The sequence below is a fragment of the Mobula hypostoma genome, chromosome 4 (assembly GCF_963921235.1).
Source record: "Mobula hypostoma chromosome 4, sMobHyp1.1, whole genome shotgun sequence".
Taxonomy (NCBI): domain Eukaryota; kingdom Metazoa; phylum Chordata; class Chondrichthyes; order Myliobatiformes; family Myliobatidae; genus Mobula; species Mobula hypostoma.
The window spans coordinates 200,728,021-200,755,976 of record NC_086100.1 but is presented as its reverse complement, the minus strand read 5'-3'; the positions used below and the strand labels follow the sequence as shown (position 1 = coordinate 200,755,976).

Genomic DNA, 27,956 nt, shown 5'->3' with positions numbered 1-27,956 from the left:
CAGACCAGCGAGATGGCTCACAAACAGCTTTTGGGCAGGTCCTTGGTGATGTCACCTGAGGTCACCGACTGTGACCCCTCCTCCAGATGCGGTCGATCCTCTGCAGTGAACCCGGCACCCAGGCAAGGGCGGACACACACCGGGTTCCCGCTGATCGTACCTTTCCACCCTTGTCGTTGTCTGGGACTTCTCACCCACTCGTGAGAAGCGCACCGCTTCCAGGGTCTCGTTACCTCGGGTGGCGTGTGTCTGTCTTAGCGAACCTGTCCCTTTTTATCCCCCTGCTGGGGTATCGCCTGTCCATCACTTCAAACAGTTCAGGGTTCAAAGGGGGGAGCCGCTCCAGACAGCTCTTCCTCCCACATCCCTTCATTACACATCTCCAGACGCTGCTCCATTGTTCCTTATCTCTCCTTCCCCTGAGGGCAGGTGGCAGACCAACTGCTGATGCCACTGATGCTAGCCCAGGCCAGCAAACATCTTAATTTTATGTGTATTCTCGTAACACACTTCTTGTAACACCATGGTTTCCACATCTTTCCTGTAGTGAGGTGACTAGAACTGAGCACAGTACTCCAAGTGGGGTCTGACCAGGGTCCTATATAGCTGCAACATTACCTCTCGGGTCCTAAACTCAATCCCACGATTGACGAAGGCCAATATACCGCATGCCTTCTTAACCACAGAGTCAACCTACGTAGCTGCTTTGAGTGTCCTATGGACTCGGACCCCAAGATCCCTCTGATCCTCCACACTGCCAAGAGTCTTACTGTTAATACTATATTCTGACATCATAATTGACCTACCAAAATGAACCACTTCACACTTATCTGGGTTGAACTTCATCTGCCACCTCTCGGTCCAGTTTTCCATCCTATCAATGTCCTGTTGTAACCTCTGACAGCCCTCCACACCATCCACAACGGCCCAACCTTTGTGTCATCAGCAAATTTACTAACCCATCCCTCCACATCCTCATCCAGGTCATTTATAAAAATCACAAAGAGTAGGGGTCCCAGAACAGATCCCTGAGGCACACGACTGGTCACTGGCCTCCATGCAGGATATGTCCAATCTACAACCACTCTTTGCTTTCTGTGGGCAAGCCATTTCTGGATCCACAAAGCAATGTCCCCTTGGATCCCATGCCTCCTTACTTTCTCAATAAGCCTTCCATGGGGGACCTTGTCAAATGCCTTGCTGAAATCCATATCTACTGCATCTATGGTTCTAGTTTATCAATGTGTTTAGTCACATCCTCAAAAAATTCAATTAGGCTCGTAAGGCACGACCTGCCCTTGACAAAGATATGCTGACTATTCCTAACCATATTATGCCTCTTCAAATGTTCATAAATCCTGCCTCTCAGGATCTTCTCCATCGACTTACCAACCACTGAAGTAAGACTCACTGGTCTATAAATTTCTGGGCTATCTCTATTCCCTTTCTTGAATAATGGAACAACATCCGTAACCGTCCAATCCTCCGGAACCTCTCCTGTCCCCATTGATGATGCAAAGATCATTGCCAGAGACTCATCACTTCCTACAGTAGCCTGGGGTACATCTCATCCCGTCCTGGTGACTTATCCAACTTGATGCTTTTCAAAAGCTCCAACACATCCTCTTTCTTAATATCTACATGCTCAAGCTTTTCAGTCCACCGTAAGTCATCCCTACAGATGCCAAAATTCCTTTCCATATCAATTACTGAAGCAAAGTATTCATTAAGTAAACATAGAAACATAGAAAATAGGTGCAGGAGTAGGCCATTCAGCCGTTCGAGCCTGCACCGCCATTCAGTACGATCATGGCTGACCATCCAACTCAGAACCCTGTACCTGCCTTCTCTCCATACCCCCTGATTCCTTTAGCCACAAGGGCCATATCTAACTCCCTCTTAAATATAGCCAATGAACTGGCCTCAACTGTTTCCTGTGGCAGAGAATTCCACAGATTCACCAATCTCTGTGTGAAGAAGTTTTTCCTCCTCTCGGTCCTAAAAGGCTCCCCTTTATCCTCAAACTGTGAACCCTCGTCCTGGACTTCCCCAACATCGGGAACAATCTTCCTGCATCTAGCCTGTCCAATCCCTTCAGGATTTTATACGTTTCAATAAGATCCCCCTCAATCTTCTAAATTCAAGTACTTATGCTATCTCCTCTGGTTCCATACACACCTTTCCACTGTCAAACTTGATCGGTCCTATTCCCTCACGCCTTATCCTCTTGCCCTTCACATACTTGTAGAATGCCTTGAGGTTTTCCTTAATCCTGTCCACCAAGGCCTTCTCACAGTCCCTTCTGGCTCTCCTAATTTCATACTTAAACTCCTTCCTGCTAGCCTTATAATCTTCTGGATCTCTATTATTACCTAGTCTTTTGAACCTTTCGTACGCTCTTCTTTTCTTCTTGACTAGATTTACAACAGCCTTTGTACACCATGGTGCGTGGAATACACTGCCTGAGTCAGTGGTGGAGGCAGATACACTAGTGAAGTTTAAGAGACTACTAGACAGGTATATGGAGGAATTTAAGGTGGGGGCTTATATGGGAGGCAGAGTTTGATGATTGGCACAACAATGTGGGCCAAAGGGCCTGTACTCTGCTGTACTATTCTATGTTCTATGTTTATCCTCTTTTGTTCAAGAGTGATGTTTGAGTGGCAATATCTGTTCTTGAACCTGGTGGTGTGAGTCATGAGGCTCCTGTACCTTCTACCTAATGGCAGCAGTGAGAAAAGAACGCGGCCTGGGTGGTGAGGATCTCTGATGATGGATGCTGTTTCTCTACAGCATTATTTCATGTAGATGTAAGTGCTTCTGGGTGATAGTCATTTAGACAGGTTACCATGCTCTTCTTGGGCGCTGGTACAGTTGAAGCCCGTTTGAAGCAGGCGGGTACGACGCACTGCCAGAGCAGGAGGTCGAAGATATCCAGGAATTCGCCAGGCAGTTGGTCAGCACGGGTCTTCAGTACTTGGCCTGGTACTCCATCCAGACCGGATGCTTTCCTTGGGTTCACTCTCTTGAAGGCAGCCCACATGTCATCTTCAGATACTGAGGCCAAAGGATCATGGGGAGACATGGGGGTGTGCGATGGTTCCTCCCTGTTCTGGTGGTCAAAGAATGCATAGAAGGCATTGAGCTCATTTGGAAGTGAAGTTCTGCTGTTCCCTATGTTGCAAAATTTAATTTTGTACGAGGTTATGGCTTTCAAAACCTGCCACAGCTGTCGAGCATCCCTCGTTGATTCCAGTCTAGTCTGGAATCTCCAGCTGCCAGAGAAAGTAGTGGATGTGGAGTCAATTTTGGATGGGACCGGTAAGGAGATCTATGGTGCATATGTGGGTTGATAGGATGAGGCTCAACACAGACTCAAAGGGCTGAAGGGCCTGTTTCTGTGCTCTAACGTACAATGACTCTCAGGGAAACGTACCGAAAAAATGTGGCAAATGTTCAGGGGAACTTTTTGTGGGGTTATGAGTAGGTACATTCCAATGAGACATGGGAAAGGTGGTAGGGTACAGGAACTGGTACCTGATGAGGAACTGACCTGGACGAGGAAGTGGAGGGATGGGTTAGTAAATTTGCTGATGACACAAAGCTTGGGGGTGTTGAGGATAGTGTGGAGGCTGTCAGAGCTTACAACGGGGCATTGATAGGATGCAAAACTGGGCTGAAAAGTGGCAGGTGGAGTTCAACCCAGATACAGTTAAGTGTGAGTTGGTTCATTTTGGTCTGTCAAAAATGATAGCAGAATATAGTATTAATGGTAAGACTCCTGGCAGTGTAAGGGATCAGAGGGATCTTGGGGTCCGAGTCCACAGGACACTCAAAGCTGCTGTGCAGGTTGACTCTGTGGTTTAAGAAGGCATACGGCGTATTGGCCTTCATCAGTCGTGGGATTGAGTTTAAGAGCTGAGAGGTAATGTTGCAGCCATATAGGACCCTGGTCAGACCCCACTTTGAGTACTGTGCTCAGTTCTGGTCACCTCACGACAGAAAGGATGTGGAAGCCATAGAAAGGGTGCAGAGGAGATTTACAAGGATGTCGCCTGGATTGGGGAGCACGCCTTATGAGAATAGGTTGAGTGAACTCGGCCTTTTCTCCTTGGATCAATGGAGGATAAGAGGTGACCTGATAGAGGTGTATAAGATGATGAGAGGCATTGATCGTGTGGATAGTCAGAGGCTTTTCCCCAGAGCTGAAATGGCTAACATGAGAGGACATTTTTAAGGTGCTTGGAAGTAGGTACAGAGGAGATGTCAGGGGTAAGTTTTTTTATACAGAGAGTGGTGAGTGCGTGGAATGGGCTGTCTGCGGTGGTGGTGGAGGCGGAAACTTAGAACATTAAACAAAGAATGGTACAGCACAGTACAGGCCATTCGGCCCACAATGTTGTGCCGACCCTTAAACCCTACCTCCTATATAAGACCCCACCTTAAATTCCTCCATATACCTGTCTAGTAGTCTCTTAAACTTCACTAGTGTATCTGCCTCCACCACTGACTCAGGTAGTGCATTCCACGCACCAACCACTCTCTGAGTAAAAAACCTTCCTCTAATATCCCCCTTGAACTTCCCACCCCTTACCTTAAAGCCATGTCCCTTGTATTGAGCAGTGGTGCCCTGGGGAAGAGGCGCTGGCTATCCACTCTATCTATTCCTCTTAATATCTTGTATACCTCTATCATGTCTCCTCTCATCTTCCTTCTCTCCAAAGAGTAAAGCCCTAGCTCCCTTAATCTCTGATCATAATGCATACTCTCTAAACCAGGGAGTATCCTGGTATATCTTCTCTATACCCTTTCCAATGCTTCCACATCCTTCCCTTAGTGAGGCGACCAGAACTGGACACAGTACTCCAAGTGTGGCCTAACCAGAGTTTTATAGAGCTGCATCATTACCTGGCGACTCTTAAACTCTATCCCTCGATTTATGAAAGCTAACACCCCATAAGCTTTCTTAACTATCCTATCTACTTGTGAGGCAACTTTCAGGGATCTGTGGACATGTACCCCCAAGTCCCTCTGCTCCTCCAGACTACCAAGTATCCTGCCATTTACTTTGTACTCTGCCTTGGAGTTTGTCCTTCCAAAGTGTACCACCTCACACTGCTCTGAGTTGAACTCCGTCTGCCAGTTCTCAGCCCACTTCTGCAACCTATCAATGTCTCTCTGTAATCTTCGACCCAATCCTCTACACTATCTACAACACCACTAACTTGCCAACCCCTCCTTCTACCCCCACATCCAGGTCGTTAATAAAAATCACGAAAAGTAGAGGTCCCAGAACCGATTATTGTGGGACGCCACTAGTCACAACCCTCCAATCTGAATGTACTCCCTCCACCACAACCCTCTGCCTTCTGCAGGGAAGCCAATTCTGAATCCACCTGGCCAAACTTCCCTGGATCCCATGCCTTCTGACTTTCTGAATAAGCCTACCGTGCGGAACCTTGTCAAATGCCTTACTAAGATCCATGTAGATCACATGCACTGCACTACCCCCATCTATATGCCTGGTCGCCTCCTCAGAGAACTCTATCAGGCTTGTTAGACACCATCTGCCCTTCACAAAACCATGCTGACTGTCCCTGATCAGGCCATGATTCTCTAAATGCCCATAGGTCCTATCTCTAAGAATCTTTTCCAACAGCTTTCCCACCACAGACGTAAGTCTCACTGGTCTATAATTACCCGGACTATCCCTACTACCTTTTTTGAAAAAGTAGACAACATTCGCATCCCTCCAATGCTCCGGTACCATTCCCGTGGACAACGAGAACATAAAGATCCTAGCCAGAGGCTCAGCAATCTCTTCCCTCCCCTCGTGGAGCAGCCTGGGGAATATTCCATCAGGCCCCGGGGATTTATCTGTCCTAACGTATTTTAACAACTCCAAAACCTCCTCTCCCTTAATATCAGCATGCTCCAGAACATCAACCTCACTCATATTGTCCTCACCATCATCAAGTTCCCTCTCATTGGTGAATACCAAAGAGAAGTATTCATTGAGGACCTCACTCACTTCCACAGCTCCAGGCACATCTTCCCATCTTTATCTCTAATCGGTCCTACCTTCACTCCTGTCATCCTTTTGTTCTTCACATAATTGTAGAATGCCTTGGGGTTTTCCTTTACCCTACTCTCCAAGGCCTTCTCATGCCCCCTTCTTGTTCTTCTCAGCCCCTTCTTAAGCTCCTTTCTTGCTTCCCTATATTCCTCAATAGACCCATCTGATCCTTGCTTCCTAATCCTCATGTATGCTGCCTTCTTCCACCTGACTAGATTTTCCACCTCACTTGTCACCCATGGTTCCTTCACCCTACCATTCTTTATCCTCCTCACCGAGACAAATTTATCCCTAACATCCTGCAAGAGATCCCAAAACATCGACCACATGTCCATCGTACATTTCCCTGCCAAAACAGCATCCCAATTCACACCCGCAAGTTCTAGCCTTATAGCCTCATAATTTGCCCTTCCCCAATTAAAATTGTTCCTGTCCTCTCTGATTCTATCCTTTTCCATGATAATGCTGAAGGCCAGGGAGCGGTGGTCACTATCCCCCAAATGCTCACCCACTGAGAGATCTGTGACCAGACCCGGTTCGTTACCTAGTACTAGATCTAGTATGGCATTCCCCCTAGTCCAGCGGTCTCCAACCACCGGGCCGCAAAGCATGTGCCACCGGGCCGCGAGGAAACGATATGATTTGCCGATAGGAGTCAGCTGGACCTTTCCTCATTCCCGGTCACGGCCACTGTTCAGCCATTACGCACGCGACGTCATTACCCGCACATCATCTATGTCAGCGCGGGAAAGAGATCAGCTCCTGGCGCTTGCGAATGACGGCAGGCTGAGAAGTATGTTTGACCTAACATCTCTGTCAGCATTCTGGATCAAAGTCAAGGCTAAATGTCCTGAGATAGCCACGAAAGCACTGAAAAGGTTGTTTCCATTTCCAACATTTTTCTGAGAAGCGGAGTTTTCTGCAATGAATGCAAGGAAAACTAAATTGCGGAATAGACTGGACATAAGGAACCCCCTTCGAGTATCGCTGTCTCCCATCACCCCTCGATAGGACCGTCTTGTTGCCGGGAAGCAAGCCCAGGGCTCCCACTGATTCAGCGATATTGGTGTGTTGCAATGATTTTATATGTTCATACGGGGAAAATATGCGCTGAGTGTTTAATATCCAAACGTTACTTAAAATGTTATGATGCTATTGACTTATGTACAATTACAGCACGGAAACAGGCCATCTCTGCCCTTCTAGTCCGTGCCGAACGCTACTCTCACCTAGTCCCGCCGACCTGCACTCAGCCCATAACCCACCATTCCTTTCCTGTCCATATACTTGTACAATTTTTCTTCAAATGATAATATCGAACCTGCTTCTGCCACTTCTACTGGAAGTTCGTTCAACACTTACTTCAAGCTCCACCGATAATTGACTTATCACTATATTCATGCGAGGAAAATATGCGCTTCATGGTCATTGTAGTCTTTTTCGGTGTAAACACAACGTATTTGACCACTACTCTTGTCCGTTGGCAACCCTACCCCCCCCCCCCACCCATCTGGGTCGGCCGGTCCGCAAGAATATTGTCAATATTAAACCGGTCCGGAGTGCAAAAAAGGTTGGGGACCCCTGATCTAAACCCTTGGAACTAATCAGGTGCCAATCAATATTAGGGAAGTTATAGTCACCCATGATAACAACCCTGTTATTTTTGCACCTTTCCAAAATCTGACTCCCAATCTGCTCCTCTGTATCTCTGCTGCTACCAGGGGGCCTATAGAATACCCCCAGTAGAGTAACTGCTCCCTTCCTGTTCCTGACTTCCACCCATACGGACTGAAAAGAGGATCCTGCTACATTACCCACCCTTTCTGTAGCTGTAATAGTATCCCTGACCAGTAATGCCACCCCTCCTCCCCTTCCCCCCCGCCCATACCTTTTAAAGCTCTGAAATCCAGGAATATTGAGAATCTATTCCTGCCCTGGTGTCAGCCAAGTCTCTGTTATGGCCACTACATCATAATTCCATGTATGTATCCAAGCTCTCAGTTCATCACCTTTGTTCCTGATGCTTCTTGCATTGAAGTACATGCACTTTAGCCCTTCTACCTTACTACCTCTACACCCTTTATTCTGCTTCTCTTTCCTCTAAGCCTCTCTATATGTTAGATCTGGCTTTACTCCATGCACTTCTTCCACTGCTCTATTGTTCCAGGTCCCATCCCCCTTGCAAATTAGTTTAAACCCTCCCGAACCATGCTAGCAAACCTACCTGCAAGGATATTGCTCCCCCTCGAGTTCAGGTGCAACTCATCCAATCTGTACAGGTCCCACCTTCCCCAGAAGAGATCCCAATGATCTAAAAATCTAAAACCCTGCTCCCTGCACCAACTCCTCAGCCACGCATTCAACTGCCATCTCCTCCAATTCTTACCATCACTGTCACGTAGCACTGGCAGCAATCCTGAGAACGCCACCCTTGAGGTCCTGTTCTTCAGCCTTCTGCCTAGTTCCCAAAACTCACACTTCAGGACCTCATCCCTCCTCCTGCCTATGTCGTTGGTACCAACATGTATCATGACTTCTGGTTGCTTTCCCTCTCGTAGCAGGATGTCATGCACCCGGTCAGAGACATCCTGGACCCTGGCACCCGGGAGGCAACAAACCATGCGGGTGTCCTTCTCACGTCCAGAAAATCTCCTGTCTGCTCCCCTGACTATAGAGTCTCCAATGATGACAGCTCTCCTCTGTCCCACCCTTCTGCACCACAGGGTCAGACTCAGTGCCGGAGGCCCTGCCACCACGGCTCACACCTGTTCAGTCGTCCCCGCCAACAGTATCCAGGACGGTAAACTTATTATTCAGGGGAATGGCTACAGGGGTGCTCTGCACTACCTGTCTGCTCACCTTCGCTTTCCCCCCTCTGACTGTCACCCAACCACCTGCTTCCGACAGCCTAGGTGTGACTACCTCCCTGTAGCTGTCATCTATGACTGCCTCATTCTCCCTTATGAGTCGACGGTCATCCAGCTGCTGCTCCAGATTCCTTACACGGTCTTCCAGATCGCCCAGCCGTAAGCACTTCTGGCAGATGTGACTCTGCGGGAGAGGGGAGTTCCCCCAAAACTGCCACATCTCACATGAGAGGCACATCACCATCTCAGGAGGCATTGTAAAGACTAACTGCGATCAAGCTTGTCCTCCGCCTCTTCTCGTCGAAGCCTCAAAGCTCCACTCCTTCACTGGCCCACTCACTCACTGGCCGCTTTCCACAGGTTTGGGCTACCCCTCTGTTCATCTGTTTGAACTTTTCAAACTGCTTGGTCACCTGACCTTGATTGTCCAATCAGCTGCTTCCTGCTGAGTCTGAGCTATTCAAATCTCGATTGTCCAATCAACGGCTTTCTGCTGATCTATTCAAATCTCGATTGTCCTGATTGTACAGTCCAACTGCCAAAACTGCCAGAATCTCCCGAGACAACTACACTCATCTATTGAGAGGTTCCTGCAACCAATGATCTCACTATGAGGACTCTTTGTCTTGTTATTTCATACTCTCATTATTTATCGCTATTCCTTTGCATTTGCACAGTTTTTTGTCGTCTGTGCTCTTGCTCTTTTATTGATCCTGTTTACAATTACTATTCTATAGATTTGCTGAGCAGGCCTGCACAGGAAGAATCTCGGGGTTGTATGTGGTGACATATACTGTATGTACTCTGATAATAATTTTTACTGTGAAATTTGAAGACATACGGTTCGGTTTAGTGAGTTGAGGACATGGTGACACTTGCAGGCTGCCCCAGGCTCTGCTGGTAATGGACACAAATGATGCATTTCACTTTGTGTTTTGACGTACACAGGACAAATAAAGCTCATCTTTCTTTATTTTCACAGATCCACAGAATGAGGGAAGGGAGGGAAGGGAGGGAAGGGAGGGGAGGGGAGGGAAAGGGAGGGGAGGGGAAGGGAGGGGGAGGGGAAGGGAGGGGAGGGGGAGGGAAAGGGAGGGGAGGGGGAGGGAGGGGAGGGGGAGGGAAAGGGAGGGGAGGGGAAGGGAGGGGAGGGGGAGGGAAAGGGAGGGGAGGGGGAGGGGAGGGGAAGGGAGGGGGAGGGGGAGGGGGGAGGGGAGTGAAGATGGGAAAGGTTTGGAAAGGGTGGGGGTGAAGATGGGAAAGGTTTGGAGAGGGTAGGGGGGATGTGGACAGGCAGGACGGGGTGGGATGGTGGAATGGGGACTATGAGGAAGGTCGGGTGGGGTGGGGTGGGGTGGGGTGGGGCGGGGTGTTGGAAGACATATTGCCCTTCTTGTCGTGTGGCTCTCAGCACTTCATGGTCTCCCGTTAGTGTGTCTCTCCCGTACCACCCTCACTGAGGCCGGTCAGTGTGGCGCTGGCTTCCCAGAGTTTCCTGGCCAAGGCTGCATCCTGTGCGGTGGGGCTGGGGAGGGAGAGGGAGCAGTCGCTGTCGATGTACTTGCCGCTGACATCCTCCATCTCCTTGGACAGGGCGCAGTAGATGGAGCTGACGGCTCCCTCCTCTGCAGACTGCAATACACAGACACAGTTAGTGGGAATCCAGGACCCACTGCATCCACCACTACCCCTTCAGATCATAAGACAGAGCAGAATGAGGCCATTCAGCCCATTGAGTCTGCTCCACCATTCCATCATGGCTGATTTACTATCCCTCTCAATCCCATTCTCCTGTCTTCTCCCCGTAACCTTTGATGCCCTGACTAATCAAGAACCTATCAACCTCCGCTACAGATACACCCAATGACTTTGCCTCCACAGCTAACCATGGTAATTAATTCCACAGATTCACCATCCTCTGGCTAAAGAAATTCACTCTCATCTCTGTTCTATTCCTGGAATCATCCTTATGAACCTCCTCTGGATCTTCTCCAATGCCAGCACATTTTTCTTTGATGAGGGACGCAAAACTGCTCACTATACTCCAAATGTGATCTGACCAATGGCTTATTAGGCCAGAGGGGCTAGGCATAGAAAGCAGGGATTGGGGGAGGACAGGGAGGAGAGGGTTAGGGAGGTGGGGATGCAGGGGCTGGAGGAGGAGACACTCAAGCAGCAGAGATATAGATCAACACAGAAATAGGCTCTTCGGCCCATCTAGTCAATGTAGATCACGGTGACCACCCAGCTGGTCCCAATTTCTCCCAATTTCCTGCGGTCAGCCCACATCTCTCTAAGGCTTTCCTCTCTATGTACCTATCCAAGTGCTTATTAAATACTATTGTACCTGTCTCTCCACCTGGGTGGTGGGGTGGAGACACATCTCTACCAAAGGAGGTGTAAGGCTCTCCTTCCCTCTGCTGCCTGCAGGTCACCCTTGGGCAAGGTGTAGCACCTTCCCAGCCCCTGATCAGGGCCACGTAAAGCCATGGGAGCAGCTGGTGCATATCGCAAGTCCTGGTTATGTAGCCACGGATGCCAGTCAATCTCTGAAGCGTATTGTTAACGGCTGGGGCCATCTGTCTTGTAAAGACACTGCCCAGAAGCAATGGCAAACCACTTCTGTAGAGAAATTTACCAAGAACAATCTTGGTCATGGAAAGACCTGATTGCTCACATCATACAACACGGCAAATCACGAAAAAACCTGCTTTAACCACTTCCTCTGGCAGCTTGTTTTATATACATGCCAATCTTTGCAAAGAAAAGTCGCCCCTTGGGTTCCTTTTAAATCATTCTCCCCTCACCTTTAACCTCTGCCCTCTAGTACTGGACTCCCCCAACTTGTGGAAAAGACTGTTAACGTTCCCTTTATCAGTGCCTCTCATATTTTTAAACATTTCTACAAGACATCTCTCACCTTGAAGAAGAAGAATCCAATCAGGTTGAAGATGATCCTGAAGTGTAGACCGTAGTATCTCATTGCCTCTGTCATCACCACCCCGGGATGGACCGCATTCACAGTCACACCTTGATTCAAAATCAAACACAGGATGTTCCAAAGCTCTCTCTGTCAGGGTCTCAGTTGATCAGACTACCAACGTCAGAGTCATCCAGGTTATTCCAAAACTCTGCTTCGACCAGTCAGTCTACCACCATCGGAGTCACCCGGCACAGAACCAGCAGGGTGACTTGGTAGAGGTGTACAATGTGATAAGAGGCAAAGATCAACTGGACATCCATAGACTTTCCCTCCAGGTGGAACTGACTGACACAACCAGGCATCATTTTAAGGTGATTGCAGGAAAGTATTGTGGCGGGGGGGGGGGGGATGTCAAAGGTAGGTTCTTTCCACAGACAGGGGGTGTATAGAATAACCTGCCAGGAGTGGTGGTGAAGGCGGACAGAGGAGGACATTCAAATGGCTCTTCGATCGGCACATAGGTGATAGAAAATGGAGGGTGATGTGGGACAGAAGGGTTAGATTGATCTTAGATTTGGTTAAAAGTTCAGCACATCCAGTTCATTTCAAACCATTTAAGCTGCTGACTCCCAATGACCTGCTGGGACCATAGCCTTCAACACCCCTACCATCCATGTAGCTATCCGGACTTCACCTAAACCTTGAAATCAAGCTCACGTGCACCGCGTGCTGGCAGCTTGTTCCACACGCTCATGATCCTCTACGTGATGATGTTTCCCTGCGTCTCCCTCAAAGTTTTCACCTTTTGCCCTCAACCCCCAATACTTTTCCAACAATCACCTTAAAATGATGCCTGGTTTGCGAAATGGTGAGGTGTTAGAGGGGGCACGTATTTCAGTGGTTGTGTAATGGTGAGGTGTTAGAGGGGGCACTGTATTTCAGTGGTTGTGTAATGGTGAGGTGTTAGAGGGGGCACGTATTTCAGTGTTTTTGTAATAGTGAGGTGTTAGAGGGGTCACTGTATTTCAGTGGTTGTGTAATGGTGAGGAGTTAGAGGGGTCACCGTATTTCAGTGTTTCTGTAACGTTGAGGGTTTAGAGGGGACACTGTATTTCAGTGTTTCTGTAATGGTGAGGTGTTAGAGGGGTCACCGTATTTCAGTGTTTCTGTAACGTTGAGGGTTTAGAGGGGGTACTGTATTTCAGTGGTTGTGTAATGGTGAGGGGTTAGAGGGGTCACTGTATTTCAGTGGTTGTGTAATGGTGAGGTGTTAGAGGGGTCACCGTATTTCAGTGTTTCTGTAACGTTGAGGGTTTAGAGGGGTCACTGTATTTCAGTGATTGTGTAATGGTGAGAAGTTAGAGGGGTCACCGTATTTCAGTGTTTCTGTAACGTTGAGGGTTTAGAGGGGTCACTGTATTTCAGTGATTTGGTAACGGTGAGGTGTTAGAGGGGTCACCGTATTTCAGTGTTTCTGTAACGTTGAGGGTTTAGAGGGGTCACTGTATTTCAGTGGTTGTGTAATGGTGAGGTGTTAGAGGGGTCACTGTATTTCAGTGGTTGTGTAATGGTGAGGTGTTAGAGGAGGCACTGTATTTCAGTGGTTGTGTAACGGTGAGGTGTTAGAGGAGTCACCGTATTTCAGTGTTTCTGTAACGTTGAGGGTTTAGAGGGGGTACTGTATTTCAGTGGTTGTGTAATGGTGAGGTGTTAGAGGGGTCACTGTATTTCAGTGGTTGTGTAATGGTGAGGTGTTAGAGGGGTCACTGTATTTCAGTGGTTGTGTAATGGTGAGGTGTTAGAGGGGTCACTGTATTTCAGTGGTTGTGTAACGTTGAGGAGTTAGAGGGGTCACCGTATTTCAGTGTTTCTGTAACGTTGAGGGTTTAGAGGGGTCACCGTATTTCAGTGGTTGTGTAATGGTGAGGTGTTAGAGGGGTCACTGTATTTCAGTGGTTGTGTAATGGTGAGGTGTTAGAGGGGTCACTGTATTTCAGTGGTTGTGTAATGGTGAGGAGTTAGAGGGGTCACTGTATTTCAGTGGTTGTGTAATGGTGAGGTGTTAGAGGGGTCACTGTATTTCAGTGGTTGTGTAACGTTGAGGTGTTAGAGGGGTCACCGTATTTCAGTGTTTCTGTAACGTTGAGGGTTTAGAGGGGTCACTGTATTTCAGTGGTTGTGTAATGGTGAGGTGTTAGAGGGGTCACTGTATTTCAGTGGTTGTGTAATGGTGAGGTGTTAGAGGGGTCACTGTATTTCAGTGGTTGTGTAATGGTGAGGAGTTAGAGGGGTCACTGTATTTCAGTGGTTGTGTAATGGTGAGGTGTTAGAGGGGTCACCGTATTTCAGTGTTTCTGTAATGGTGAGGGTTTAGAGGGGTCACTGTATTTCAGTGTTTCTGTAATGGTGAGGGGTTAGAGGAGTCACCGTATTTCAGTGATTTTTTAACATTATTTCAGCACCTCTGATCTGGGTTCACTTCCATTCGCTATCTATAAGGAGTTTGTTCGTTCTCCCTGAGAACGGGTGGGGACCCTCCTCGTGCTCAATTTGCTCCATATTCCATTAAGATGCAGAGATTGGGTTCTGGTCTGTGAGTAGTTGGTATCTCCTGTTGTCACTGGAAGTACGTGCCAGCACTCAGCAAGTGACACATTACACTGTATGTTTCAATATACGTGTGAAAAATAAAGTTAGTCTCACCTCCATGAAGTGGGATCAAAGGTTGTAGGAGGTTGATGACTAATGCCCCAAGCTGAGCCTGTTTGATTTCATAGGACCCGTGGTTCAGGCTTAGTGTTGTAGCCATGAACAATTCAGCAGCTTAACTTCAGGAGTAAGAATTCTAAATAGGGACACAGGAGAGGACCTGTCAAAGATAGCGACCATCCCTCTCTCTGCAGAACTTGCCTGACATGCTGTGTTTCTGCACAGACAGCGAGAATTTTAAATTGATTCACAGGGGCCCTTCAGCCCACCTGGTCAGCATTAACCAACAGCTGTCCATGAATATTGATTCCGCACTCCCCCTCTCCAATCACTGGGGGCAATTTCCAGCGGCCAATTAATCCGCACATCTTTGCGATGTGTGCTGTTCTCTGTGACACTGCACTGTGTGAAACGTCAGAGATTTGTGACCTTCCCCTCCCACCCCCAACCCAATCCAAATTTCAGCCTCTCCCTGGATCCACGCAAAACCTGCCCCTGTCCATCCTGTACCCTGAGCCGGCCCCCAACCTGTGTGCCGTAGCTGCTTGGAGAGTTCCAGGGTGAAGAGGATATTCATCAGTTTGCTGTTGTTGTAGAGCTGGTCAAAGAGGGGCCGTCCCAGGTCCTCGCCCCGCAGTTGCCCCAGCTTCACCTCCCCTCGCCTGTGGTTCATGGAGGAGACGTTTACAATCCGGCTGCTTGGAGACCTCTTCAGCAGACCTGGTCCATAAGACATAGGAGCAGAATTAGGCCATTCGATCCAGCGGGTTTGTTCTGCTATTCCATCATGGCTGATTATTTTCCCACCCAGTACCATGCCTTCTCCCGTAACCTTTGACACCCTGACGAGTCAAGGCCATATCAACTTCCATTTTAAATACACTCAAAGACTTAGCCACTGCAGCCGTCTGTGGCAATGAATTCCACAGATTCACCATTCTCCAGCTAAAGAAATTCCTTCTCATCTCTCATCTAAATAGATGTCCCTCTATTCTGAGGCTGTGCCCTCTGGTCTTAGACTCTCCCACTGTTGGAAGCATCCTCTCCATGTCCATTCTAAATTCTATATTCAATAAGTTTTAATGAGATCTTACCTCAATCTTCTAAATTCCAGCGAGCACCTGACCAGTGCCATCAAAAGTTTGTCTTGTGTGAGGTCTTTTATTCCCAGAATCATTCTCGTAAACCCCCTCTGGACCCTCTCCAATATCAGCACATCTTTTCTTAGAAAAGGGACCCAAAAATCGGAGGCAGCCTTGCAACAGAACGGCCAGCAATGTCAGGCCAGCGTTTCCCTGGACAAGTGTGACCATTCTCCTCGACAGACATTGCCTATCGGCCGAGTTCCTCCCTCCGGCATTCTGTGTGTATTGCTTCCCCTGTCCCGCTCATGCTCACCGGCCACCCCCAGGTCACTGTTACACCCTCCCCTTCTCACTCTGAACTTATGCCCCCTCACTGCCGACTCCCCTCCCCTGGGGTGGGGCATCAGATGGGAGTCCCTCACCCGGCAGCAGGCTGGTCAGAAGGAAGAGGCCCAGGGTGGGAGGTGTTTTTGCTGAGGGGGTGTTCTGTCCCTGGACGTGTCTATTCTGGGGGGTGTGGCGGTTGTTGGTGAGACTGAGGGGGGAGGGAGGAGTCACAGGACACTCACCCAGCAGCAGGTTGGTCAGCAGGAAGTGGCCCAGATGGTTGGTGGCGAAGGTCAGCTCCAAGCCCTCGGGAGTGACGGCAATCGGCAGACCTGGGGGGAGACAGATTGTTGGGTACATCGTCCTTTACATTTCATAACGAATCCAGAGCAAGCAGACACAAAATGCTGCAGGAACTCAGCAGGCCAGGCAGCGTCCATGGGGAGGAACAACCAGCTGATGTTTTGGGCCGGGACCCTTTATCAAAATGTTCAGGAACCAGTCATCTCGGTGAGAGGGCTGGAGGGCAATGGACTGTCCCAGGAGCAGGGCAGGGGAGGTGCCCCCGGGGTCAGGGAGGAAGCAGGGGGAGGGAGAGGAGTGAGATGTGGGAGGGGGAGGAGGTGTGGTGTGGGTATCGGGGAGGAGGAGGGGGTAGAGGGAGGGTGGGGAAAAGGCTGGTCTCAGGGAGGGTGAGCATTTGCCCAGAGGGCAATTGAGGTGTAGTCCATACAGCTTGGGGCGGAGGGGGGGGGTTGTGGAGGGTGACGGAAACTAACGAGGGCTCCGCACCAATGGCAGACCACTGCCTCCCCACGACCCTCCCTGCATCCTCACCCCTCCCTGGGACACTCCACCCTTCCCTCCATGCTGAGCCCCTTGTCCTGGAGACTCCCTCCCCCTGCCCACCTTCAGCCACTTCTCCAGCACACTCTACAACCCTCCCATAAAACTCCCTGCTCTGTCCCCCCACCCCACCGCCCTCTCTCCTCTCCCAAGCCTCCCCTTTCCCCTCACTCCTCCGCGCGTGAAAGTCAGTCCATGAAGCAGCGGGAGTATTTAAAAGAGAGCAGTTCGACTGAGTGGGCGACGTTGTAGTGGACGATGGAGTAGAGGGAGACAGAGTAGGGAGGCTTTGGCTCGAGAGGCTTCGGCGAGCAGAGGCTGAGGACGAGCTTCGCTCTAAGTGAGGGAAGGCCGGGTAAGTTCCTTTAAAAGGAGAACGGTCTGCAGCGGGTTTTTATTTGAAGCAAGGAAGGTGGCGAGGCTGTATCGTATTGGGTAGGTCATGACAGCTGAGATCAGCCCCATGGTTTGTTCCTCCTGAAGCATGTGGGAGATCAGGGATACTTCCAGTGTCCCTGACGACTATGTGTGCAGGAAATGTGTCCAGCTGCAGCTTCTGGCAGACCGCATTGAGCAGCTGGAGCTGCGACTGGATTCACACTGGAGCATCCGCGATGCTGAGAAAGTCGTGAATAGCACGTTCAGTGAGTTGGCCACACCACAGATACACAGGCAGAAAGGGAATGGGTGGCCATTAGACAGCGTAGCAGTAGGCAGGTAGTGCAGGTCACCTCCCTCCTAAACAGATATACTGTTTTGGATACTGTTGGGGGAGATGTCTCCTCAGGGGAAGGCAGCAGCAACCGAGTTCATGGCACCATGGGTGGCTCTGCGGCACAGGAGGGAAGGAAAGGGAGTGGGAGAGCTATAGTGATAGGGGATTCGATTGTAAGGGGAATAGATAGACATTTCTGCGGCTGCAAACGAGACTCCAGGAGGGTATGTTGCCTCCCTGGTGCAAGGGTCAAGGATGTCTCTGAGCGGCTGCAGGACATTCTGGAGTGGGAGGGTGAACAGCCAGTGGTCGTGGTGCACATAGTCACCAAGGATATAGGTAAAAAACGGGATGAGGTCCTACAAGGTGAATTTAGGGAGTAAGGAGATAAACTAAAAAGTAGGACCACAAAGGTAATAATCTCTGGATTACTACCGGTGCCACTTGCTAGTCAGAGTAGAAATAGGAGGTTATTTCAGATGAATACGTGGCTTGAAAAATGGTGCAAGGGGGAGGGATTCAAATTTCTGGGGCATTGGAACCAGTTCTGGAGGAGGTGGGACGGGTACAAACAGGACGGTCCTCACCTGGGCTGGACTGGAACCAATGTCCCAGGGGGAGCATTTGCCACTGTTGTTCAGGAGGATTTAAACTAATGTGGCGGGGGGACGGGAACAAGTGCAGAGAGGCAGAGGGGTGTAAAATGAGGGTAGAAGCAAAAAGTAGTAAGGGAAAAGTAAAAGTGCCAGGCCGGCAAATCCAGTGCAAAAATCAAAAAGGGCCACTTTTCAACATAATTGTATAAGGGCTAAGAGTGTTGTAAAAGCAAGCCTGAAGGCTTTGTGTGTCAATGCAAGGAGCATTCGTAACAAGGTGGATGAATTGAAAGTGCAGATTGTTATTAATGATTATGATATGGTTGGGATCACAGAGACATGGCTCCAGGGTGACCAAGGATGGGAGCTCAACGTTCAGGGATATTCAATATTCAGGAGGGATAGACATGAAAGAAAAGGAGGTGGGGTAGCATTGCTGGTTAGAGAGGAGATTAACACAATAGAAAGGAAGGACATAAGCCGGGAGGATGTGGAATCAATATGGGTAGAGCTGCATAACACTAAGGGGCAGAAAACACTGGTGGGAGTTGTGTACAGGCCACCTAACAGTAGTATGAGGTTGGGGATGGCGTTAAACAGGAAATTAGAAATGTGTGCAATAAAGGAACAGCAGTTATAATGGGTGACTTCAATCTCCATGTCGACTGGGTGAACCAAATTGGTAAGGGTGCTGAGGAAGAGGATTTCTTGGAATGAATGCGGGATAGTTTTCTGAACCAACAGGTCGAGGAACCAACTCGAGAGCAGGCCCTTCTGGACTGGGTTTTGAGCAATGAGGAAGGGTTAATTAGCAATCTTGTCATGAGAGGCCCCTTGGGTAAGAGTGACCATAATATGGTGGAATTCTTCATTAAGATGAAGACTGACATAGTTAATTCAGAAACAAAGGTTCTGAACTTAAAGAAGGGTAACTTTGAAGGTATGAGATGTGAATTAGCTAAGATAGACTGGCAAATGACACTTAAAGGATTGACGGTGGATATGCAATGGCAAGCATTTAAAGGTTGCATGGATGAACTACAACAATTGTTCATCCCAGTTTGACAAAAGAATAAACCAGGGAAGGTAGTGCATCTGTGGCTGACAAGGGAAATTACGGATAGTATCAATTCCAAAGAAGAAACATACAAATTAGCCAGAAAAAGCGGCTCACCTGAGGACTGGGAGAAATTCAGAGTTCAGCAGAGGAGGACAAAGGGCTTAATTAGGAAAGGGAAAAAAGATTATGAGAGAAAGCTGGCAGGGAACATAAAAACTGACTGTAAAAGCTTTTATAGATATGTGAAAAGAAAAAGATTGGTTAAGACAAATATAGGTCCCCTACAGTCAGAACAGGTGAATTAATTATGGGGAACAAGGACATGGCAGACCAATTGAATAACTACTTTGGTTCTGTCTTCACTAAGGAGGACATAAATAATCTTCCGGAAATAGTAGGGGACCGAGGGTCTAGTGAGATGGAGGAACTGAGGGAAATACATGTTCGTAGGGAAGTGGTGTTAGGTAAATTGAAGGGATTGAAGGCAGATAAATCCCCAGGGCCAGATGGTCTGCATCCTAGAGTGCTTAAGGAGGTAGCCCAAGAAATAGTGGATGCATTAGTGATAATTTTTCAAAACTCTTTAATTCTGAATTAGTTCCTGAGGATTGGAGGGTGGCTAATGTAACCCCCACTTTTTAAAAAAGGAGGGAGAGAGAAACCAGGGAATTACAGATCGGTTAGCCTGACATCATTGGTGGGGAAAATGCTAGAGTCAGTTATCAAAGATGTGATAAAAGCACATTTGAAAAGTGGTGAAATCATCAGACGAAGTCAGCATGAATTTATGAAAGGAAAATCATGTCTGACGAATCTCACAGAATTTTTTGAGGATGTAACTAGTAGAGTGGATAGGGGAGAACCAGTGGATGTGGTACATTTGGATATTCAAAAGGCTTTTGACAAGGTCCCACACAGGAGATTAGTGTGCAAACTTAAAGCACACGGTATTGGGGGTAAGGTATTGGTGTGGGTGGAGAATTGGTTGGCAGACAGGAAGCAAAGAGTGGGAATAAATGGGACCTTTTCAGAATGGCAGGCAGTGACTAGTGGGGTACCACAAGGCTCAGTGCTGGGACCCCAGTTGTTTACAATATTTCTTAATGACTTAGATGAGGGAATTAAATGCAGCATCTCCAAGTTTGCGGATGACACAAAGCTGGGTGGCAGTGTTAGCTGTGAGGAGGATGCTAAGAGGATGCAGGGTGACTTGGATAGGTTGGGTGAGTGGGCAAATTCATGGCAGATGCAATTTAATGTGGATAAATATGAGGTTATACACTTTGGTGGCAAAAATAGGAAAACAGATTATTATCTGAATGGTGGCCGATTAGGAAAAGGGGAGGTGCAACGAGACCTGGGTGTCATTATACACCAGTCATTGAAAGTGGGCATGCAGGTACAGCAGGTGGTGAAAAAGGCGAATGGTATGCTGGCATTTATAGCGAGAGGATTCAAGTACAGGAACAGGGAGATACTACTGCAGTTGTACAAGGCCTTGGTGAGACCACACCTGTAGTATTGTGTGCAGTTTTGGTCCCCTAATCTGAGGAAAGACATTCTTGCCATAGAGGGAGTACAAAAAAGGTTCACCAGATTGATTCCTGGGATGGCAGGACTTTCATATGATGAAGGACTGGATCGGCTAGGCTTATACTCTCCGGAATTTAGGAGATTGAGGGGGGATCTGATTGAAACGTATAAAATTCTAAAGGGATTGGACAGGCTAGATGCAGGAAGATTGTTCCCGATGTTGGGGAAGTCCAGAACGAGGGGTCACAGTTCAAGGATAAAGGGGAAGCCTTTTAGGACCGAGATGAGGAAAAACTTCTTCACAGAGAGAGTGGTGAATCTGTGGAATTCTCTGCCACAGGAAACAGTTGAGGCCAGTTCATTGGCTATATGTAAGAGGGAGTTGGATATGGCCCTTGTGGCTAAAGGGATCAGGGGGTATGGAGGGAAGGCAGGTACAGGGTTCTGAGTTGAATGATCAGCCATGATCATACTGATGGCGGTGCAGGCTCGAGGGCTGAATGGCCTACTCCTGCACCTATTTTCTATGTTCTCTATGACCCGTCTGGTTACCGGATGCGCCCGCGTTGTTGACGAGGATATCGAGCCGCCTCTCCTCCCGCTGGATCCGCTCGGCAAACTCCCGCACCGACTTCATGCAGCTGGTGTCGAGGATGCGGAGGTGCACGTTGCCGTTGCCCGTCCTCTGTCGGATCTCCCGCTCGGCCCTCCGCCCTCGCTCCTCGCTGCGACAGGCGAGGATCACACGGGCGTTCCTCCGGGCGAAGTCCTGAGCAATGTACCGGCCGACCCCTGGCACAGACACAACCCTCCATGGGAACCATTTCCAACACACAATCGCTTCTCCGTCCCCCAAGCTCCCACCCCACGGAGAGAGAGAGAGGGAGAGAGGGAGAGAGGGAGAGGGAGAGAGGGAGAGGGAGAGGGAGAGAGGGAGAGGGAGAGAGGGGGAGAGAGGGGGGAGGGGGAGAGGGAGAGGGAGAGAGAGGGAGAGGGGGAGAGAGAGGGAGAAAGGGAGAGGGAGAGAGGGGAGAGAGAGGGAGAGAGGGAGAGGGGAGAGAGAGTGGGAGAGAGGGAGGGAGAGAGGGAGAAACGGAGGGAGAGAGGGAGAGAGGGAGAGAGAGGGAGAGAGAGGAAGAGAGAGGGAGAGGGAGAGGGAGAGAGAGAGAGGGGGAGAGAGGGAGAGGGAGAGAGAGGGAGAGGGAGAGAGAGGGAGAGGGAGAGAGAGAGAGGGGGAGAGAGAGAGAGGGAGAGAGGGAGAGAGGGAGAGAGGGTCAGGACAAATGGCACCTGGTAGGGTCCGGAGTTCTGGATCAGTGCTGGGCGTTTGCCGTTTGTAAAGCGAGAGTGATAACAATGTTGATGGAAGTCTGTAATATCTATGTGAGGGCTGGTCTCAACTCAAAATACAACATAGAACAGCATAGGCTCTTCGGCCCACAATGTTGTACCGATCTTTTAACCCACTCCGAGAGCAATCTAACCCTTCTGTCCCACATAGCCTCCATTTTTCCATCATCTACCACCCTACCTAAGATTGGGTGCTATGGTAACGTAGTCGTCAGCGTAAAGCTGTTGCAGCGCCCGCGTCCCGGGTTCACTTCCCGCCACTGTCCGTAAGGAGTTCTCCCAGTGACGCTGTGGATTTCCCTTCGCTTCCTCCCATATTCCAAAGACGTGCGGGTTAGCAGTTTAATGGGTCAGGTGGGTAAATTCTTGGTACGGACTCATTGCACCTGAAGGGCATGTTACCGAGGTGCATCGTCAAATAGTAAATAAATAGATAAAATAGAGCACAATACATTGCAAAATAGTCTCTTCACACTGTGTTGTGCCCATCGTTAATCTACTCCGAGATCAGTCCCTAACCCCCCATTTTGTATACATCCACCTGTCCAAGAGTTGTCTAAATGCCCCGAAGGCATCGGTCTCTATCACCACCCCCAGCAGTGTTTTCCAGGCACCCAGCACTCTGTGTAAAAACCCTACCTCTGATAAGACCATAAGATATAGGAGCAGAAGTAGGCCATTCGACCCATCGAGTCTGCTCTGCCATTCTGAGTAAAGAAGTTCCCCCTCATGTTACCCCTAAACTTTTACCCTTTAACTCTCAACTCATGTCCTCTTGTTTGAATCTCCCCCACTCTCATTGTCTGCCTGTTTATTTCTTCCAGCAAAGTGCATGACCATACACTTTCCAACATTGTATTTCATTTGCAACTTCTTTGCCCATTCCTCTAAACTATTTAAGTCTCCCTGCAGGCTCTCCGTTTTCTCAACATTCCCACTCCTCCACCTATCTTTTTATCATCGGCAAATTTAGCCACAAATCCATTAATCCCATTGTTCAAATCTTTGACATACGTCGTAAAAAGCAGCGGTCCCAACACCGACCCCTGTGGAACTCCACTGGTAACCAGCAGCCAGCCAGAATAGGATCCCTTTATTCCCACTCTCTGTTTTCTGCCAATCAGCCAATGCTCCACCCATGTTAGTAACTTCCCTGTAACTCCATGGGCTCTTATCTTGCTAAGCAGTCTCATGTGCAGCACCTTGCCAAAGGCCTTCTGATAATTCAAGTACACCACGTCCACTGCATCTCCTTTGTCTACCCTGCTTGTAATTTCCTTAAAAAATTGCAGTAGGTTAGTCAGGCAGGATTTTCCTTTCAGGAAACCATGCGGGCTTTGGCCTATCTTGTCATGTGCCTCCAAGTATTCCATAATCTCATCCCTAACAATCGATTCCGACAACTTCCCAACCACTGATGTCAGACTAACAGGTCTATAGTTTCCTTTCTGCTGCCTCCCACCCTTCTAAAATAGTGGAGTAATATTTGCAATTTCCCAGTATTGAAAGGTCATTATTAATGACTCAGACTCCAAGATCCCTCTGATCCTCCAGACTGCCGAGAGTCTTACCATTAATACTATATTCTGCCATTGTACTTGACCTACCAAAATGAGCCACCTCACACTTACCTGGGTTGAACTCCATCTGCCACTTCTCAGCCCAGTTTTGCATCCTATCGATGTCCCGCTGTAACCTCTGTCAGCTCTCCACACTAACCACAACACCTCCAACCTCTGTGTTATACACCTCCAACCTTTGTGTCATATGTCAATATTTGTCAGACAATATTTGGAAAGTTAAAATCAATCATCACAACAACCCTATTATTATTGAACTATTCCAGAATCTACCTCCCTATCTGCTTCTCAATATCTCTGCTACTATTAGGGGGTCTATAAAAACTCCCAGTGGAGTTGTTGCCCCCTTCCTGTTTCTAACTTACACCCAGAATGACTCAGTAGACAATCCCTCCATGACTTCCTCCTTTTCTGCAGCCGTGACACTATCTCTGATTAGCAATGCCACTCCCCCACCTCTTTTGCCTCCCTCTCTGTTCTTTTTGAAACATCTAAAGCCCGGAACACTCAGCAGTCATTCCTGCTCCTGAGACATCCAAGTCTCTGTAATGGCCACAATATCATAGTTCCACATATTGATTCACGCTCTAGTTTAATCTGCCTTGTTTATGATACTCCTTGCATTAAAATAGACACATCTGAAACCATCAGGCTGAGTGCATCTTTGCTCTAACAACTGCCTGTCCTTCCTCACAAACTCCCTACGAGCTGTCTCTACCTGTGAACCAACTGGCCCATTCTCTGCTTTTTCACTATGGTTCCCACGCCCCCGCATTTATAATTCAAACCCTCCCCAGTAGCATTAGCAAACCTCCCTCCCAGGATATTGGTTCCCCTCCAGTTCAGGTGCAACTCATCCCACTTGTACAGGTCACCCCTTCCCAGAAAAGGTTCCACTGATCCAGGAACTTGAAACCCTGCCCCCTGCACCATCTGCTCAGCTACTCATTCATCTGTGCTATCTTCCTGTTCCGACCTTCACCAGCTCGTGGCACTGGGAGTAATCGGAGATGACCACCTTGGAGGTTCTGCTCTCTAGCCTCCTTCCCAACTCCCTCAACTTACTGCAGTGGACCTCTACCCCTCTCCTGCCTGTGCCATTGGTACCAACATGTACCACGACCTCTGGTGAGTGTGGGGGAGAGAGCGAGGGGGGGTTGAGTGTGGGGGAGAGAGCAAGGGGGGTTGAGTGTGGGGGAGAGAGCGAGGGGGGTTGAGTGTGGGGGAGAGAGTGAGGGGGTTGAGTGTGGGGGAGAGAGCGAGGGGGGGTTGAGTGTGGGGGAGAGAGCGAGGGGGTCAAGTGTGGGGGAGAGAGCGAGGGGGTCGAGTGTGGGGGAGAGAGCGAGGGGGGGTTGAGTGTGGGGGAGAGAGCGAGGGGGGTTGAGTGTGGGGGAGAGAGCGAGGGGGGGTTGAGTGTGGGGGAGAGAGCGAGGGGGGGTTGAGAGTGGGGAAAAGAGTGAGGGGGGTTGTGTGGGGGAGAGGGTGAGGGGGGTTGAGTGTGGGGGAGAGAGTGAGGAGGGGTTGAGTGTGGGGGAGAGAGCGAGGGGGGGTTGAGTGTGGGGGAGAGAGCGACGGGGTTCGAGTGTGGGGGAGAGAGCGAGGGGGGTTGAGTGTGGGGGAGAGAGCGGGAGGGGTTGAGTGTGGGTGGGGGAGGGAGGGTGAGGGGTTGAGTGTGGGGGCGAGGATAAGGGGGAGAGCGGGAGGGTTTGAGTGTGGGTGGGGAGGGGGGGGTTGACTGTGGGGATGGGTGTGTGGGTGGGAGAGAGCGGGAGGGGTTGAGCGTGGGGATGGGTGTGTGGGTGGGGGAGGGAGGGAGGGTTGAGTGTGGGTGAAGGAGGGAGGGTTTGAGTGTGGGTGGGGGAGGGAGGGAGAGGTTAAGTGTGGGTGGGTGAGGGAGGGAGGGTTTGAGTGTGGGTGAGGGAGGGAGGGAGGGTTGAGTGTGGGTAGGGGAGAGCGGGAGGGTTTGAGTGTGGGGATGGGTGTGTGGGTGGGGGAGGGAGGGTGAGGGGTATCTATTCAGAAGGGTCAGTGAGAGGGTTCAGGTGGGTGGAGAGAGCGAGAATGGGTTGTATGGGAGAAGGAAGAGGATTTTGGGTTGAGGGTTAGAACTACATCCTAACTCACTGGCCTCTCCCTGGGATCTCTATTTCTCTGCCGGGATTGCCAACTTGGAGAATTCTGCAGCAGACGTCGGGAAGCATTTGACCATCAGCAAAATGTTCCAAGTCCCGGATCCTCGGCCCTCGGGGTGCGGGACGGAATCTCCCCTCAGCCCCTGTATCAACCCCTGCACAGAACCCCGAGCTTCGGAAGGATCGGCAGCCTCCGCTCCGGTGCGACGCGGGATTTGGAGCGGCGCTACAGCTTCGTTACCTGTGTTGGATCCGGTGACGATGGCCGTCTTGCCGTTGAGATCCACGGGGCAATCCCTGGGTCTCCAGCAGCCCTTCCTCTGTAACCGGACCACCAAGTAAAGGAGGATGGAAGCCACGAACCAGAGAGGATGGGAGGTGAGAGAGGAGAGGACGGAGATAATGGAACTGAGCTGTACGCGATCCATGTTCCGTGCGAACTGTGACGGGACGTTTCTCAGAATACACGCTCAGCTCAGAGTACAACGTCCCACCGTTAAAGGGACTTTGGCAACACACACTCCGAGGTCGGGAGGGATGTGGTGTTTGGCCAGAGGACCTTATGACACACGTTTATACCCAGAGAAACACACGGAAATATTCAAACTTCAAAATAAATTTATTATCAATCTACATATGATCCATTTTCCTGCGGGCATTCACAGAATCAATGAAAAACAAAGACAGACAGTGTGAGAAAGACAGTACATTCTGCAAATACACACAGAAAAACAACAAATTGATAATGACACTAATCGATAAATAATGTTGAGAACACGACTGGTGTCCTGAGCTGCGTACAGTCGTTTTCAATGCAGGAAATATCATAGGAGGTCAGGTGAGCTGAAGGCATGGATCAACACCTGGGACTCAGACATTGTAGCCATTGGTGAGACCTGGTTGCAGGAGGGGGCAGGACTGGCAGCTCAACATTCCAGGGTTCTGTTGTATTAATTGTGACAGGGTGGGATGGATTAAAAGAGGAGGGATGGTGTTACTAGTCAGAGATAATATCAGTTCAGTGCTCAGTCAGGACAAACTGGATAACTGGTCTGGTCAGGCATGGGGCAACAAGGCCCTTCCCTAGTTGCCTCATGTGGCGATGAGCTGCCTTCTTGATCTGCTGCAGTCCCCGAGGTGTGGGGACACCCACAGTGCTGTTAGGGAGGGGATTCCATGATTTTGACCCAGTGACAATGAGGGAAAGTGATATGTTTCCAGGTCAGGATGGTGAGTGATTTGGAGGGGGATTTCCAAGTGGTGGTGTTCCCAGGTATCTGCTGCTCTTGTTCTTCCAGACGGTAGCAGTTGTGGGTCTGGAAGGTGCTTCTTTAGGAACTGTGGTGTGTTGTTGCAGAGCATCTTGTAGATAGTACACACTGGAACTGTTTGTCGATGGTGGAGGGACTGGATGCTTTGGGAAGGGGAACCAATCAAGTGGGCTGCCTTGTACTGGATGGTGTCGAGCTTCTTGAGTGTCGATGGAGTTGCACTCACCCAGGCGAGTGGTGAGTATTCCTGACCTGACCTGACCTGACCTGAGTGGACAGGCTTTGGGGAATCAGAAGGTAAGTTACACTCCACAGGGTTCCTAGCCTTTGACCTGCTGTGGTAGCCACGGTGTCGAAATGGCGAGAGCAGTTCAGTTTCCTGTTGAAGGTAACCCCAGGATGTTGATAGCAGGGGATTCAGTGATGGTGGTGCCACTGAATGTTAAGGGACGATGGTTAGAGCCTCTCTTGTTGGAGATGGTCATTGTCTGGCACTTGCATGGCTCGAATGTTACGTGCCACTTGTCAGCCCAAACCTGGAGATTGTCCAGGTCCAGCTGCATTTGGGTATGAACTGCTTCACTATCTGAGGAGTCACGAATGGTGCAGAACGTTGTGCTGTCATCTGTGAACATCCCCACTTCTGACCTTATGACAGACGGAGGGTCACTGTTGACGCAAATGAAGATGGTTGTCCCTCAGACACTTGCCTGAGGAACTCCCGCAGTGATGTCCTGAGGATGAGATGGTTGTCCTCCAACCATCACAACCGTCTTCCTTTGTGTCAGGTATGATTCCAACCAGTGGAGGGTTTTCCCCCTAATTCCCATTGACTCCATTTCAGCTCAGCAACCTTGATGCCATACTCAGAAAGCTATGACCACGT

General features: G+C 49.5%; 1 protein-coding gene across 1 annotated transcript; it reads right to left on the bottom strand.

The window, feature by feature from the left end:
- Nucleotides 1–9,913: 9,913 nt before the first annotated feature.
- LOC134345034 (retinol dehydrogenase 11-like) lies at nucleotides 9,914–26,311 on the bottom strand. Its single transcript, XM_063045168.1, has 6 exons — nucleotides 26,041–26,311; nucleotides 21,290–21,529; nucleotides 16,230–16,319; nucleotides 15,104–15,295; nucleotides 11,864–11,973; nucleotides 9,914–10,575 (listed from the first exon to the last, which is right to left on the bottom strand). Exons 1-6 carry the CDS (start codon nucleotides 26,225–26,227, stop codon nucleotides 10,372–10,374), a joined length of 1,023 nt encoding a protein of 340 aa, XP_062901238.1. The 5' UTR covers nucleotides 26,228–26,311; the 3' UTR covers nucleotides 9,914–10,371.
- Nucleotides 26,312–27,956: the final 1,645 nt, after the last annotated feature.